This window comes from Dasypus novemcinctus, chromosome 24, assembly GCF_030445035.2.
Source record: "Dasypus novemcinctus isolate mDasNov1 chromosome 24, mDasNov1.1.hap2, whole genome shotgun sequence".
NCBI classification, from domain to species: Eukaryota; Metazoa; Chordata; class Mammalia; order Cingulata; family Dasypodidae; genus Dasypus; species Dasypus novemcinctus.
In genome coordinates, this window is record NC_080696.1 from 33,978,809 (window position 1) to 33,994,612 (window position 15,804).

At 40.4% G+C, this 15,804-nt stretch overlaps 1 protein-coding gene across 4 annotated transcripts in view; it reads left to right on the forward strand.

Annotated features, from left to right (window-relative positions):
* MAPRE1 (microtubule associated protein RP/EB family member 1) overlaps nucleotides 1–15,421 on the forward strand; it is a 34,302-nt gene extending 18,881 nt beyond the window's left edge. For all 4 annotated transcript variants that reach the window (XM_058286901.2, XM_058286903.1, XM_058286902.2 and 1 more), the window contains 4 exons: nucleotides 1,389–1,596; nucleotides 4,659–4,780; nucleotides 12,005–12,157; nucleotides 13,710–15,421. In XM_058286901.2, coding sequence (XP_058142884.1) covers nucleotides 1,389–1,596; nucleotides 4,659–4,780; nucleotides 12,005–12,157; nucleotides 13,710–13,766 — 540 coding nt within the window. In that variant the 3' untranslated portion in view covers nucleotides 13,767–15,421. The remainder of the gene's footprint in view (nucleotides 1–1,388; nucleotides 1,597–4,658; nucleotides 4,781–12,004; nucleotides 12,158–13,709) is intronic.
* The last annotated feature ends 383 nt before the right edge of the window (nucleotides 15,422–15,804 follow it).

Below are 15,804 nucleotides of genomic sequence, written 5' to 3' on the forward strand. Positions count from 1 at the left end.
ATTTCTTTCCAAGCTCAGCTGCTCTCTTCTCTTCACAAGTTCAGCTGTAAACTATCAGGTGAATGGTTCAACTCTCTTCCCGGGTGCAGGATCCTTTTCTGTGTCTTTGGAGCTTTCTCTCTTTTCTCATATATCTGCTTCCTCTATGTTCTTGATTGAGCACAAGTCACTTGAGTCAATGTCCATTTATATAGCCCACCAAGGGGGCAGGGACTTAACCTTTCTTGCCCTAATGACGTGGTTGAATCAAAGCCCTAATCTTAACATAATTTAATCAAAGGCATCTCAGCTGAATATAATACAGTCAAAGAATATCATGCCCAGAGGAAGAGATCAGTTTACAAACAATCTCTTTTTGGAATTCATAATCTCAAACTGCCACACTTAGCTTAGTTTATTTTAGTCTCTGTACAATATATAAAATATGCATTTGTATTTTAAGAAATTAGTTGCCAGGCATAATTTAAACTATGGTAATTTTTCTTCTTATGAAATTAAACTTTTTTGAAATATAGAAAATTTCTGAAATATACTAAAGTAGAGAGAAGTGAATGATCCCCCATGAATCTCGATAATCAAGTCACAGCCAGTTTTGTTTCATTTATACCCCTAGTCCAGCCGTTGTGCTTCTAGATTATTGTACAAATGTTTCAGCATCATACGAAGTAATTTTTTAAAATCATATTTTCTTGCTCAGAGGGGTGGCTGTAATTCAGATTATTACATATCTTCTCTTTCATAATATTATTGTAGTTGGCATCTTTGAAGAGTTCAAAGATAATTAAGCTCTGGTCAGCAACTCAACAATTGGACCAAATACCTGATAACAGTATTCTTGTACAATAAAAAAACTTACAGGGTCCTTGAAGTTGCTTTAATGGGATTTGAGTTATTTGAAAAATGTACTCGTTTGTGGAAATCTTTACTGGAATTGATTCTGCACCTTGACCCATCTTCAAGGTAGAATTTTATTTCAGTTCACTGTAGATGCCTCTGGTTGGTTTGTGCCATGGATTTCATACTTTGTGACAGGCACTATGGCCATGGAAGTTACATGGGGATTTAACTCTTTACAGTGGAATGACATCCTTATCAACATCTCAGAATGTGTCTGGTTGTGTATATGTGACTTACCTATGGATACTTGTTCCATTTTGTTTTTTGACATTTCATAAATTTGATGACTTGAAGAGGCTTGGTAAGTGTAGGTACCCTGTAGAGGCATACGGAATGAAACTTGCTTTATAAACTTAACAGGGGCTTGGCAGTTCCTGCCTCTAAAATATTTTTTTCTCCTTTTGGCAGAGCTATACACTGATGCATGTACAAGTTTGATGCTTGCCAAAAGCCTCTAGCTTGGACTTAACAGTCTTGATTTTTCTCTGCAGATAATTCCTGTGGACAAATTAGTAAAAGGAAAGTTTCAGGACAATTTTGAATTCGTTCAGTGGTTCAAGAAGTTTTTTGATGCAAACTATGATGGAAAAGACTATGATCCTGTAGCTGCTAGACAAGGTCAAGAAACGGCAGTGGCTCCCTCCCTTGTTGCTCCAGCTCTGAATAAACCAAAGAAACCTCTCAGCTCTAGCAGTGCAGGTAAAAAAAATAAAAATCACTATTTCCAAATAACAGTAATCCAGGTATTCATTCATCGATTCATTCATTCAACATTCTGCCAGAGTTAATTGAGTAGTTACAGGCTCTGCCCTTAGAGAGCATAATCCCAGACTGCCTTCTCCTTTCAGGGCAATGAGGCCATGTAGCAAAAGCATGGATTCTTGCATCGGGCTGACCTTTGTTTTTTCTTAGATCTTAGTGGCCCTGTAAGCCACTTTACCTCTGTCCTACAGTTTTCTTCTCTATAAAATGGAAATTAAAAAAAAAAAAAAGATTTATTTATTCCCCTCCTCCCGCCCTGCTGTTTTTGCTGCCTGTGTTGTCTTCTTTTCTCATTTTCTCTCCTAGGACTCACCGGGATTTGATCCTGGAGACCTCTGATGGGGAGAGAGGTTCCCTGTCAGTTGCGCCACCTCAGTTCCTGGTTTCTGCTGCATTTCACTTTGACTCTACCCTTGTCTCGCTTTTGATGTGTCATCATCTTGCTGCATGACTCACTTGCGCGGGGCACTTGTTCACCACGCGGGCACTCGTGCAGGCACTGGCTTGCCACCTGGGCATGCTTTCTCTTCTTTTTTATCAGGAGGCCCCAGGGATCAAACCCAGGTCCTCCCATACAGTAGGCAGAAGCTCTATCACTTGAGCTTCCATAAAATGGAAATTTTAATGCTTTCCCCAGAGGGTTCTTTTGAAGCCTGACTGAGTTACTGTATGCAGTTTTGCCAAAGCTCTTTGGTTGTATTGAAAAAAAAATTCCTCACATAGAGGAAGAGCTTTAGTTTGAACATGTGGGCATTTCGGGAAACCCTAGGATAGGAAGTTAACACCGGGTCTGAATTCCCGGGAACTAAAGGAGCTTTCTGGGTATATCAGGGATACCCTTATTGTCTGCATTGTCATTCTGTGCTTACTCATGGCTTCCCTGCCCTTTCTAGCATTAGCTGACTTTGGCTTGTTATTAAGCTAGCAGGGTCTAGAAAGCAGGGGAGGCTGTTTTTAGAGACTATCTCTAAAAGATCTTAGTCTGACTATTTGTTTGCAATATTATATTCCAAAATGTGTATATAGTAGTATGTATGTAGAATGTATGTATGCTTTGGGCCAGGTTAGATGTTCGACAAATGCAAATCAATTCTTCTTTTTCTAGAAGGTGGCATTTCTAAAAGGTGGCAAGAGTATTACGGTCTCATATGTTGAGAGAGGCTGATCAGGTAGATAGAGAGGGGCATTGCGTTCTTTTTTCTGCTTTTAACAGCTTTATCAAGATCTCTAATTCATGTATATAATTCACCCACTTAGAAGTGTATAATTCAGTGGTTTTTAGAATATTGAGTTGTGCAACCATCACCACAATCAATTTTAGAACATTTTCATCACCTATTAAAAAAAAAACAACTTGTGCCCATTAGCAGTCACTTCCAATTTTCCTTCAGATCCCAGCTCATCCCCAGCCCCAGGCAGCTTTCCCATCTCTTTATATTTCCTTTTCTGGACATGAAATTTCATGAATCTTTGTTTTTTTTGCACCTGCCATTTTTTAGTTAGCATAATGTTTTCAAAGTTCATCCATGTTGTAGTATGTATTAGTACTTCATTCTTTTTTTCTTCTTGTTTGTTTTTAAACTTTTATTTTAGTAACATATATAACCCCAAATTTCCTTTTTTAACCACATTCAGATACATAATTCGGTGGTGTTAATTACATTCAGAGTTTTCTGCTACTGTCACCATCATCCATTACCAAAACTTCTTTCCTTTTTATTGCTGAATAATATTCTTTTGTGTGGCTATACCACATTTTATTTGTCTCTTTATTAGTTGATGGGCATTTAGGTTGTTTTCCATGTTTTTGGCCTTTATGAATAATATTGCTAAGACAATTTGTATACAAGATTTTGTATGGTATATATTTTCATTTCTTTTGGATATATCCATAGGAGTGGAGTTGCTGGGTTGTATAACTCTGTTTAATCTTTTTGCGAAACTACGTCAGTGTTTTCCGGAGTGACTGCACCATTCCATTTTACATTCTTAACAACACTGTAGGAGGATTTCATTATCTCCAGAAATTAGTACTTTTATTTCTTAGCTGTTTAAAATGGGGAACTGTTTGGATAACTCTCAGTATCAGGTTTCGTTTATGCTGCTCACAGTGAAGTTGAGACTAACATTAACCATTTAGTTCTCCAGGTAAGCATATGCTAGGAAGAGCCATCCAGAGGAAATGTCTGTTACCTTAGTGTCATTGAGTTTGTGGTGTCAGGATGATCCGATATTTTTAAGCCTGGCATATAGCAGAAGCTTTACTAAATAATGGCTGAATGAATGAATAAAACGGTCAATATTACATTTATTTTGAAGGTAGGCCACTTTGATTATTTTAACTTGTAGATAAGTTGGTACCTTTACTACTTTTTCCTTGTCTTTGCCTTTTTTGGCTATTATTACTTAGAGAAGTCTGTAAGTACTAATCAGTTGGATGCTTTTCTCTCAACCCTTCTAAACACCTTCTACAAGGTGAGCAAAGATATGGGTTTGAAGTAATTAGTGGTAAGAACAGACTCTGCTGCCCTTATAGAGTCTTTCCCCCTTCCCAATCCCAGGATCTTGAAGTATGAGTTAGGTGACATTTTACTTTCCGGATAGAGAACCGTGGGTACCTGGCAACAGCAGGGCCTGTGAACTCACTGCTGGGTGTAAATTTTCTTTTAGTTGGGCTAGTAGATCATCTAGTGTGCAACAGAACAACTGTACCTCTTGAAGTTAGTCCTTTTCACTCCAGTGGAGGAAAGATCCCATGGAAGGACTTATTCCCAGCACAAGAGATTGTGGCTAAAATTAGTACTTAACTCTGCTGTTAGGACTGGAAACCATTTTAGGCAAACGTGGAGTTGTTGTTTTGTATGCTGGGGTTCTCTAGCTTTGTTTCCCTTCACTGAATACCTGTGGGAGGCAATTTGTCACAGCCTCCACTGTCGTCTTGTAAATTCTTTTTTCTCTTTGAAATTTCTCACCTCAAAAAACCTCTCTTCCTTTTTCAGCTCCACAGAGGCCCATATCAACACAGAGAACTACTGCAACTCCTAAGGCTGGCCCAGGTGTGGTGAGAAAGAATCCTGGTGTAGGAAATGGGGATGATGAAGCAGCTGAATTGATGCAGCAGGTAGGCAACTCCTATGTCCAAGACAAGTGTCACTTCAGGGGAAAGGATGCTTGCTGCACTGACCAGAGGAGATTTGTCCGTGTTATGTTATTAAGACCCGCCTGGTCTGCTGGCCATGCACTGCGTGGAGCATGGGCTTGTATGTGGAGGAGGAAGAGGAGAGTCGAGGCATTTCTGAAAGCTATTAGTTTGACAGAAACCTGTGTTTGGAAACTTGCCCATAGGTTATGATCTATATAATTATAATCAGATATTTCTGGTGCACTATTAGAGATTTGTGGGATTCCAGAGATTGTCTCTTGAATTTTTGCTCTAACAAAAGATAAAGGAGGGTTCTCTTTCTGTAAAATAATAGAAAAGCATTCCCTAGGCTCTGTGCTGAATCCTGGGTTCACTGGAGAGTTGAGTTGAGAGTACAACTGGTATGGAAAATCTATTGCTGTTCTGTGTCTAATAGTTCAGTGATTTGAACTGTCTAGTGTTTTTGGGATTAGTTAAATAATTTTTTTTTTAAAGATTTGTTTTATTTATTTCTTTCTCCTACCCCCGCCACCCCAGTCGTCTGTTCTCTCTGTGTTTGCTCTGTGCTCTTTTTTTGTCCGCTTCTGTTGTTGTCAGCGGCATGGGAATCTGTGTTTTCTTTTTGTTGTGTCATCTTGCTGCGTCAACTTTCTGTGTGTGCGACGCCATTCCTGGGCAGGCTGCACTTTCTTTCGCGCTGGGCGGCTCTCCTTACAGGGCGTACTCCTTGCATGTGGGGCTCCGCTACGCAGGGGGCACCCCTGCATGGCACGGCACTTCTTGCACGCATCAGCACTGCATATGGGCCAGCTCCACACAGGTCAAGGGGGCCCAGGGTTTGAACTGCGGACCTCCCATGTGGGAGATGGACGCCCTATCCACTGGGCCAAGTCCACTTCCCAGTTAAATAATCTTAAAGTACTTGTCAGAAATCTCTGAATCAGAACAAATTTTAGAAATTTAAATTTTTTCCTTAGTCCTTAATGGTTGTATTGTTGTTTGCTTTTGGTTGATTCTCTTAATTCCAGTTTTTAGGGATATGATTTTTAGTGTTCTTGGTCTAGATAGAAGAGCAGAACAGATTCTGAAGTATTCAGTAAAAGTTTACAGGCATCAGATTATTTTTGGCTTGTGTATGAAATAGTAAAATATTTCATACAATATTTTAACAAAAACTGCTAACTTAAAAAAAAAAATTATCTTTTTTTTTTAAACACCCCCCCCCCCAATGGTTCTCTTATATGTCTGTGGATTGTTTGCTTGCTTCTCCAAGAGGCACTGGAAACCAAACCCAGGACTGCCCATGTGGGAGGCGAGTGCTTAACGGCCTGAGCCACATCCTCTGCCTGTGGGTTGCGGCATCTGCTGGCTTGTGGCACCTGCTCATTTATGCGTCTGGCTCATTGTGGTGGTTGTGATGTCTAGCTTATCTTCTTTAGAGGCACTGGAACCTGAACCTGGGACCTCCCATGTGGTAGGCAGGTGCCCAACTGGTTGAGCCACATCTGCTTCCCACAGTTAACATTTTAATTTTACTTTTGCAGCAATCTTGTGAGGGTTTTTTTTAAAGATATATTTCTCCTCACCCCCTCATTGTTTGTGTGCTCGCTTGTCATTGTGTGTTTGTCTTCCTTTTTTTTTTAGGAGGCACCAGAAACTGAACCTGGGACCTCCCATGAGGGAGGGAGGTGCCTAATTACTTGAGCCACCCCTGCTCCTTGTTCTTTGGTGTCTCTCATTATGTTTTCTTCTTTGTGTCTCTTGTTGCATCATCTTGTTGTGTCAGCTTACTGCACCAGCTTGTTGCATCAGCTCGCTGTCTTGCTCCTCATCTTTAGGAGGTACCTGGAACCGAACCCAGGACCTCCCATGTGGTAGGAGGGAGCTCAATTGCTTAAGCCACATCTCTTTCCTGCTGTGAGGTTTTAATGAGGACAGTGTGGCTCAGAGAGGTTAAATACCTTAAGCTGGGATTTTTTTTTTGTCTTTATTTTTTTAATGTTACATTAAAAAAATATGAGGTCCCCATATACCCCCCAACCCCCCTCACCCCACTCCTCCTCCCATAACAACAACCTCCTCAATCATCTTGAGACATTCATTGCATTTGGTGAATACATCTCTGAGCACCGCTGCACCTCATGGTCATTGGTCCACATCATAGCCCACACTCTCCCACGTTCCACCCAGTGGGCCATGGGAGGACATACAATGTCCGGAACTGTCCCTGCAGCACCACCCAGGACAGCTCCAACCCCCGAAAATGCCCCCACATCACATCTCTTAACCCCAGCAGCCACCATGGCCACTTTCTCCACACCAATGCCACATTTTCTTCGATTATTAATCACAATAGTTCATGAATAGAATATGAGTAAGTCCACTCTAATCCATACTCTATTCCTCCATCTTGTGGACCTTAGAATGGTTGTGTCCACTCCACATCTATATCAAGAGGGGGCTTAGATTCCACATGGATGCTGGATGCAATTCTCCTGCTTTCAGTTGTAGGCACTCTTGGCTCCCTGGTGTGGTGGTTGACCTTCTTCACCTCCATGTTAGCTTAGTGGGGTAAGTCCAATAAACCAGAGTGTAGGAGATGCAAGTCTGTTGAGGCTCAGGGCCTGGCTATCACATGGTCAGTCCAGAGATTCAGGTCCCCTGGGTATAAACTAAACCCCGGCACCAACTACAGTTCCGGTAAAAGTAACAGGAGAGACTTGTGGACAAAGATCACATCTAAGTCCATTGAGCTGGGATTTATACAGGCATATCTTGCCTCAGAGCCTAGGTCAGTCATTGCTGAGTGGGGGAGTAGAGTGGAGGAAGTTGTGTGTCTTATCTAAGATAATAGAGGTGGTTCTCCTTTACCTTGCAACAACCATGAGAAGTTGTAATCATTCACCAAGTGATTATCAAAGGCTTGTTCTGGGCAGATCATTGCTAAGCAGTGGGGAGAATACCAAGGTACAGAAGACGTGGTCTAGGCCTGGTAGGGGCTTTCGATGTAGTTGGCCAAAACTTCTTGGTAGCAACCTGTGACCAGTTTCTAGATGAGTAGAGGAGCAGGGTGGCATGGGAAGAAGGAGGATGTAGTTGGAGTCTAGGGATCTTCCCTGAGTGGGTGCTCAGAATTGGCTCATTTGGATGGTCAGTTGTGGCTGGAGGTTTGTAGCCTTGAAGAGAAGTAGAGGGTTTGGACTCTGTGGTTGTCTGTCTTCAGCAGTGCTTTGTGACAAGGATTCTGAAGTGAGGTGGGGTAAGAAGGGAGTAAGATATGGTTTACTGTGGAAGGGTGGTAGGCTAAGGTGACAGCCCGGGCTGGAAGTGCCCTGACCAAGTACTTCTTTGAGCCTGGAACACTGGGATCAAATGCTCATAACCAGTCAGTCCAGAGAAGTTCTTTGTTTGCCCTGCACAATTTTTTTTTTTTTTGTTAATATGAAAGATATTAGACCCTGTCCACATTGCTGAAAGTTTTTACCTCACCCTATTATTATACCTTTCTTGGCTCATTTACATGATCTTTCTATTTTGGAAAGTTTTTGAATTTGTGACCCTTGATGTGTAGGTCTAGGAGATGTGGCTAATACAGTAAATGGAGCCAGGAGGGCCTATTTTGCTAAGAAAAAAACAATGGGTTGTAAACGGATTACTTTGTCGTGGTTCATATTCTTGGGAAATCTACAAGGATTCCATATTCTCATGTTGTGGTGGAGAAGTTTACTTTTAGTTGATTTTACACAGCAGTGTTGTCTAATAGAAATAGAATGCAAACCAGAAATTTGAGCCACGTTACTTAAAAATTCCTAGTTTCTGTATTTAAAAAATAAAAAAGAAATTGGTAAAATGAATTTTAATAACACATTATCACATTATCATTTCAACATGTAATCAATATAAATAATTATCATTGAGATATTTTACACTTGAAGACTCATAGTAAGTAGATATTTGGAATCTAATATATATTTTACACTTAACTCACACTGGCCACATTGCAAGTGCTCAATAGCCGCATGTGGCTTGTGGCTACCGTGTTGGGCAGTGCAGGTCCAAAGCATTCTTCTTATGCTTCTTAGGTATGTAGCTATTGTTTTACTATAAGAGAAGTTCTAAGAGTAACTTGATCACTAGTGACAGATTGTTTGTAATCTCATAAATAAGCACTTAGGGAAGTGCCAGGTGAAAGCCAGTGACCTAGTTTATTGAGTATTTATTGTGGGTATAGCAGTTTACTAGGTTTTACAGAATGGTAATAGAAGACAGTGTTCTTGTGGTTTGAGTTTTTGGACTTGTTGAGGAAGTAAGACTAAAATTTAACACAGTTACTCTCGGACTTGTGAGTTAAATGTGTTGTCCTTTTTTTAAAAAAAGTATTTTTTTTTTACCATTTTCATGTGTACAATTCAGTGGCATTAATACATGGCCTCTTAATATTTGATTTCTTAATGTGTTATTCTTCAGTAATTTATCTTTTGCTGAGAACAGATCACTTGTAACAGATGTATGCCTGTATATAATTTGTTCCTAAAAAGCAGGATACATAGATATTTAGGCATAAAGTCATAAGGTGTTCCCTTCCCTGAAGGAATGTACTTTGGCTTCCTGGGGGAATCCAGAAGGTTGAATAGCTGCTTTGGTGCCCTTGATTTGTAGGCCAGTGAAGTGTTTAGTTGGGTTTGTGAGGGTGGCACTAGTAAAACATGGATGTCCAGGTGAACTCTCTAATCTAGTATTCTTTCTTAAAACTTTTTTGGCTTTCTTTTCCACCGTGTTGCCACCAGGCACATGGTTAGAAGGCCTATTCCATGCCTCTTGGACTGTGAAACTGATGCTTGGAGGCAGCTTCCTATAGCTGGGGTTGGTCAACTCTTTTCCTTCTATACCCTTCTCTATCCTACTTTGGGGCTAGCTGATGGTTTAAGGGAAGACATCAAGCAGCAGCAAAAGCAAGGGTGGGGATAATGGGGGAAGTGCGTGGTTTAGTTTTATTGGCCACCAGGCGATGGTATTATGTTATTGACTATTTTTAAAAGTGACTTCTGGGAACTGATATGGCTCAGGCAATTGGGCACCCACCTCCCACATGGGAGGTCCTGGGTTTGGTTCCCTATGCCTCCTTTAAGAAGACAAACAAGCAGACATCGAGCAAAAACAGTGAGCAGGAAAGTGGTTGTGGGTTAAGTGATTGAGCTTCTGCTTACCACAAGGGAGATCCCTGGTTTGGTTCCCAGTGCTTCCTAAAGAAGGCAGAGCTGGCACGATGGGCAGGCGTGGCAAGCTGACACAACAGTATGACGCAACAAGAGACACGAAGAAAAACATAATGAGAGACCCCAAAAAGCCAGGAATGGAGGTGGCTCAAATGATTAGGCACCTTCCTCTCACATAGGAGTTCCTGTGTTTTGTTCCTGGTGCCTCCTAAAGAAACAAGGAAGACAGACAAAGCAAGTGCAAACAAGAGGGAGCGGGGAGAAATAAATAAAATAAATCTTTAAAAAAGGCAAAACAACGAGCAGACAATGAACAAAACATCTGAGGGAGCCGTCTCGGGGGTGGGGTGCGATTTCTGTGGTTGATGAATGAATAGTGGAAGATGGTCTAGAATCTTGACTGGTTTGATCTATTGAAGACTTTAATGATGAACTTTTAGTTAGATCTTTGACAAATTTGGCATGTTGGTCTCAGTCATATGTTGCTTCAACTCTGGGTGCTTCTTGACTGCAGGTTAAGAATAGGGAGCATCCTTCCACTGTGGGACAGGATTTAATCCCCTTTGTTAGGTCTGGTTTCTTTACTGGACTGTGAGCTTGTTAGCTGTAGTTTTCACAGCTTAGGTTCAGAAGGTTGAATTAGATTATTTCCCTAGTGCCTTTTTTCTTTTTTTTTTTGCAAAACATTTTTTTTAATTCATTTTTTAAAAAATATTACATTCAAAAAATATGAAGTCCCATTCAACCCCACCGCCCCCAACCCCCACTCCCCCCACAGCAACACTCTCTCCCATCATCATGACACATCCATTGCATTTGGTAAGTACATCTCTGGGCATCGCTGCACCTCATAGTTAATGGTCCACATCATAGCCTAGTGCCTTTTAACTCAGAATTCCTTGCTACCCACACTTTTCAGCTGCTGCCCCTTTGAATTCCTGGCTTGACTTTCCATGTTGCTCTATGGCCCTAGCTTGAAAGTGTTTTGAGGGTTTTATGTCTCATTGTATGCCATGTGGTTTGCTTTCAGTAAGAGTAAAATTGAATTCATTTGTCATAAATTTGAATACTTTGGAATGAAGATGCACCATGGTTAAAATACACAAAGGACAGTGAGATTTGTTTTAACTTTTATTACTCTTGACTAGATAGAATTCTGGCCTAAGCATTGAGATTTATTTTTTGTAGTCCCTTTGTGGGAATTATAGCCCCTCAGTGGAGCTCTTGGCGGATCCTTCAGAATGCATGGTGAGCCAGTGAGATGCCCTATGGAGCTAGCAGTGGAATATGGTTGCAACTATTCCCTCTTTCTGCTGCCTTCTCTCCCTTCTGAAGATCCTGTGCGGGAGAGACAGGTACCAAGATACTCTCTTTAGAGATTGCTGTTTTTTTTTGTGTTTTTTTGATAGCCCCCACCTCCAGCTATGGGGAGGGAGAAAGAACCTGTGAGTTTTTGTTGTCCAGGCCTCCCTCAGTCCTAGTCATTTTTGGTTAGTATTAGGCACATTTAGAGAATTTTCCCCTCCTGGTTTACCATTTCTACCCTATTCCATTATTCCCCCTGGACTAGACCCTCTCTATTTCAGTTGACCTCCACATACAATCAGACCTGGACTAGATTGACCAGTCCCTAGTTAGGGACTCAGTTTGTGATTGTCTACTACATTGTGAGACTGGGCTGTGTGTTGTACTGTATTTGTTTCAGGATCCCCTATTTTTTTTTTTTTTTCCTTTGATCCTTACCTCAGAAGGTCCAGCATATTTCAAGATTTAATCTGCCATTACTTGGGAGCTATTATAGTCAAGTTTGCTGTGAACAAATTCCTATTATTTGGGCCTGAAGAAAATAGACATTAAACTAAAGTTGGTTTGTGCTGGTGTTAGAGAATTTGGTCAGAGACCACGTTTTCTTTTGGGTTAGAAGTCTATCTGATATGTTACTGGTATACCAATGCAGGTGTCTTATCTTTTCTAATGTCTTTTGCAGGTCAACATATTAAAACTTAACGTCGAAGATTTGGAGAAGGAGAGAGATTTCTACTTTGGAAAACTACGGAATATTGAATTGATTTGCCAGGAGAATGAGGGGGAAAATGACCCTGTATTGCAGAGGATTGTGGACATTCTTTATGCTACAGACGTACGTGTTGACACGAGGATATTTTCTTTCCATTTTGCAACCTAAGGGAAAATAAATTGATGTGGTTGGTTTGGTAGACTGTGCTGATGCTTGTCATATTCCAGTGAAGCATTCATCAAAAGTCGTCATCTTCTGCCTTGATGTCTTTGAGGCAGGAATAGGACAAGTCAGGTGACTGGCTTGCCCTACTTCTGTAGATAGTGGCCATTGGTAGATAGCGAGTGCCACAAAATGCTGTTACCCAGGACTGCTAACCATCCCAGTTCTCTATCTGCAGCTGAAGCTCCTCAGCTTCAAGTGCTGCCTCCGTTTTCTCAGGGTCCCAGCCTGACCTACTTTGCTCCTCCTTTCCAGAAGCTCCCATGGTTTCCATTCCCTCAAAATGCTTTGTGGTCATGTTTCTTTGGATCCATGCATATTACTGAATCTGCTGATATTAATCACATGTAAGCTGATCTGGGATGACTGGTTTTTTCTAGATTTAGGATTTCAGATCTTAATGTGTCCACTTTGTGTAGGATCAAATTAGAGTATATGTCTGAGTATTTTATAGTTTGTGTAGCCCTGTACAAATATGGTAATATTAATGCTGTTCTTATCACTGTTCTCTAAACCTATCTTGGGAATTTTGGGTGAATAAGACACATGACAGAAAAGTTGATAATTTGTTCAGTAAATCCTTAACTTAGTCCTGTGATAGAAAATTGAAAACAGGTAGTAAAGATAGGGGTCCTGCCAAATAACTTGGTCAAGTCTGAGTATTATTTTAAGTGGAGTCACCTAAGTAAATTCAGTCAAAGAGATTCAGTTTTGTGTTTTTTGAAAGATGGGTGTTGGAAGGAGAAGCGTGATTTTTATGGTACAGTAATATAATTCCCTGCACTAAGTACATTTCAGATTGCCCTGGAGTGAGCATGAGGAGAAAGCTGTGAATCTTCTCTTTTGTTAAATGCTCAGTTTTCCCATGCCAATGACGTTGGGCCAGTGTTGCTGTTGCTTGTGTTTTTGGTTAAGCATGGTTCCTAAATGCATGCCAACTACTTCTGGAGCTCAGCCAAAGGAATGCATAAAGGAAAAGCTGGCCATATTGAATTTATTGAGTGGAGATAATATAGTACCAAACTTTATTGGTGACTTTGGGATTTTTGAGGATAAATTTTCTTGCTTTTTTTTTAAAGCAACTTAATTGAGGTTTAACTGACATAATAAATTGCACATATGTAAAGTATACAGTTTGATAACTTGATGTGTGAAATCATTTCCATAATTAAGACATTATATAATCAAGACAATGTGTACATATCCATCACTTGTAGAAGCTTGAGGGTAAATTTGGTTGTGCTTAGTTTTTGCCTTTTGTGAGATGCGATTCCACTGTCTTAAGAAGTAAAATAGTGGTCATCCGGCCTGTGTGAGTAAATGCCAGGTTCGTGGTAGAGACAGGAAGAACCTTTGGCTTTGGGAGGTTAAGTGAGGAACATGAAACCACAGTAGAAACTGGTCCTTCATTCAGCCTTGAGTAATGGTTTTCCCTCTCATTTTCCCATTGTAGGAAGGCTTTGTGATACCTGATGAAGGGGGCCCCCAGGAGGAACAAGAAGAGTATTAACAACCTGGACCAGCAGAGCAACATCTGAATTCTTCACTCCAAATCATGTGCTTAACTGTAAAATACTCCCTTTTATTCTTAGAGGACTCACTGGTTTCTTTTCATAAGCAAAAAGTACCTCTTAAAAAGTGCACTTTGCAGAAGTTTCACTCCTTTTCCATTAAGATGAGTTAGGAGCTTTTACCTTGTAGCAGAGCAGTATTAACATCTAGTTGTTTTACCTGGGGAACAAAGAGGCTGACCTTGGGGCTCTGGAAACACTGATTGCTGGAGAAGGTGTTTTTATGTAATATGTTGAAGTGGAGACCTCAGTAGAGAAAAAACAAGACTGAATTGAATTTTAAGCTAATGTGAAATCTTGGCAAAGAACGTTTTAATAAATAAATGCCTTAAGAGTATTTAAAATATGCTTCCGTATTTCAGAATATAAAATGTAACATGACAGATTTTATGTGTTTGACATGGTGTTTAGGATGGAAGGGCCAGACCTTGGAACCTTTGGAACCTCCTGTTCACAAGGCTTTGAAGGGCTGCTTGAATCCTCGTAGGCCTAGACATTGGCCCAAAAGGAAGGTTGCTCTATAAATCATTTGCTGTCACTGACCAATTGCATCTCTGCTAAAAAAGCAAGAGGCATTGTTGCCTGGATGAATATAGGATGTGTTTCAACCCTGAGATATTTGAGTTAAAGAGTTAGATTTTCATTGAGCATTTCTCTGACTATATTTCCAATTATCCCCCGAATTTCTGTGTATAGTGTTTTTTAGGAAATGAGGTATGTCCAATTTTTAAATCTTAACTACTTCTGGGGACTTGCCCACATCTCTGGGATTTGAATGGGGGTTGTGTCCCGTTTTATTGTCTTTTACTTTAATATTTAACATGTTTCTCTTCTCTGCTCCCTTTGCCCACTGGGGACTCCTCTTTGGCTCCTTTAACGTTTGCTGCTTAGAGTGGAAGTACAGCAGGCAGGTGATCATGCTGCAAGTTCTTTCTGGACCTCTGGCAAAGGGAGTGATCAGTGAATGCCATTGCTACCTTGGATCTGCAAGACTGGGGTGATTTCGGTACCTGCTGTCCACAGCTCTCCACTGCTATTGGAACGCTTTGCCAGTGCACTAATCTCTTTGGAGATAAATTCGTTAGCGTATTACTAAATGTTAATTTTCTTTTGCAGAAAATACAGTATCGTGACTGACTTAATTATTAATATTTAACATATTTCATTCCTTAACTTTCCCTCATTTGCTTTTGCCCACAGCCTATCCAGTCCCTATGTTTCGCAGAATTTTGCAAAATGTGTGTCACCCACTACTGAGATTGTTCAGCCCCTGATGTATTTGTACGGATTTGTTTCTGGTGATAGCTTGTCCTAAAATGTGTGTAGAAAGCGGGAATTTTATGATAAAAGTGTTGTGTAGTGCATGCTCTGTGTGGAATTCAGAGGAAAACCCAGATTCAGTGATTAACAATGCCAAAAAAATGCAAATAACTAGCCATTGTTCAGATGACAGTGGTGCTGTTTCTCTTTTGTGGCCTTTTAGACTTTTGTTGCCCTAAATTCCATTTTATCGGGAACCCATTTTCCACCTGGTCTTTCTTGACAGGGTTTTTTTCTACTTAAAACAGTTTCTAAATAAAATTCTGTATTTCAAGAGTGTCATGTCTTCTGAAATTTGTATTGCCCTGGTTATATGCTTTTAGGTTCAAGAGATAATGGTATTTCTGCTTCTATTGTAAATTAGGACTGATCTTATTAAAATCTTCAGATTTTCAAATGTGTGTATTTCTAAAGCTGCTTCCTGTTGCCTTCATTCTTAACAATATATTTCTTAGCCCTTGCTGTTTTATATTCTCATATTGCTGTGAGATGTTTCCTCTCAGAAGTCTGAGTCTTGACCCAACTATGGTGAAGCCTCATCCAGCTGTTTACTTCCTAAAAACACATCAGGACAGTGACCATGGGAGATATTTATTTATTTACTTATTTATTTTCTTGTAGTGTATTTCAAAGGCAGTGAACACAATCTTAATCTAT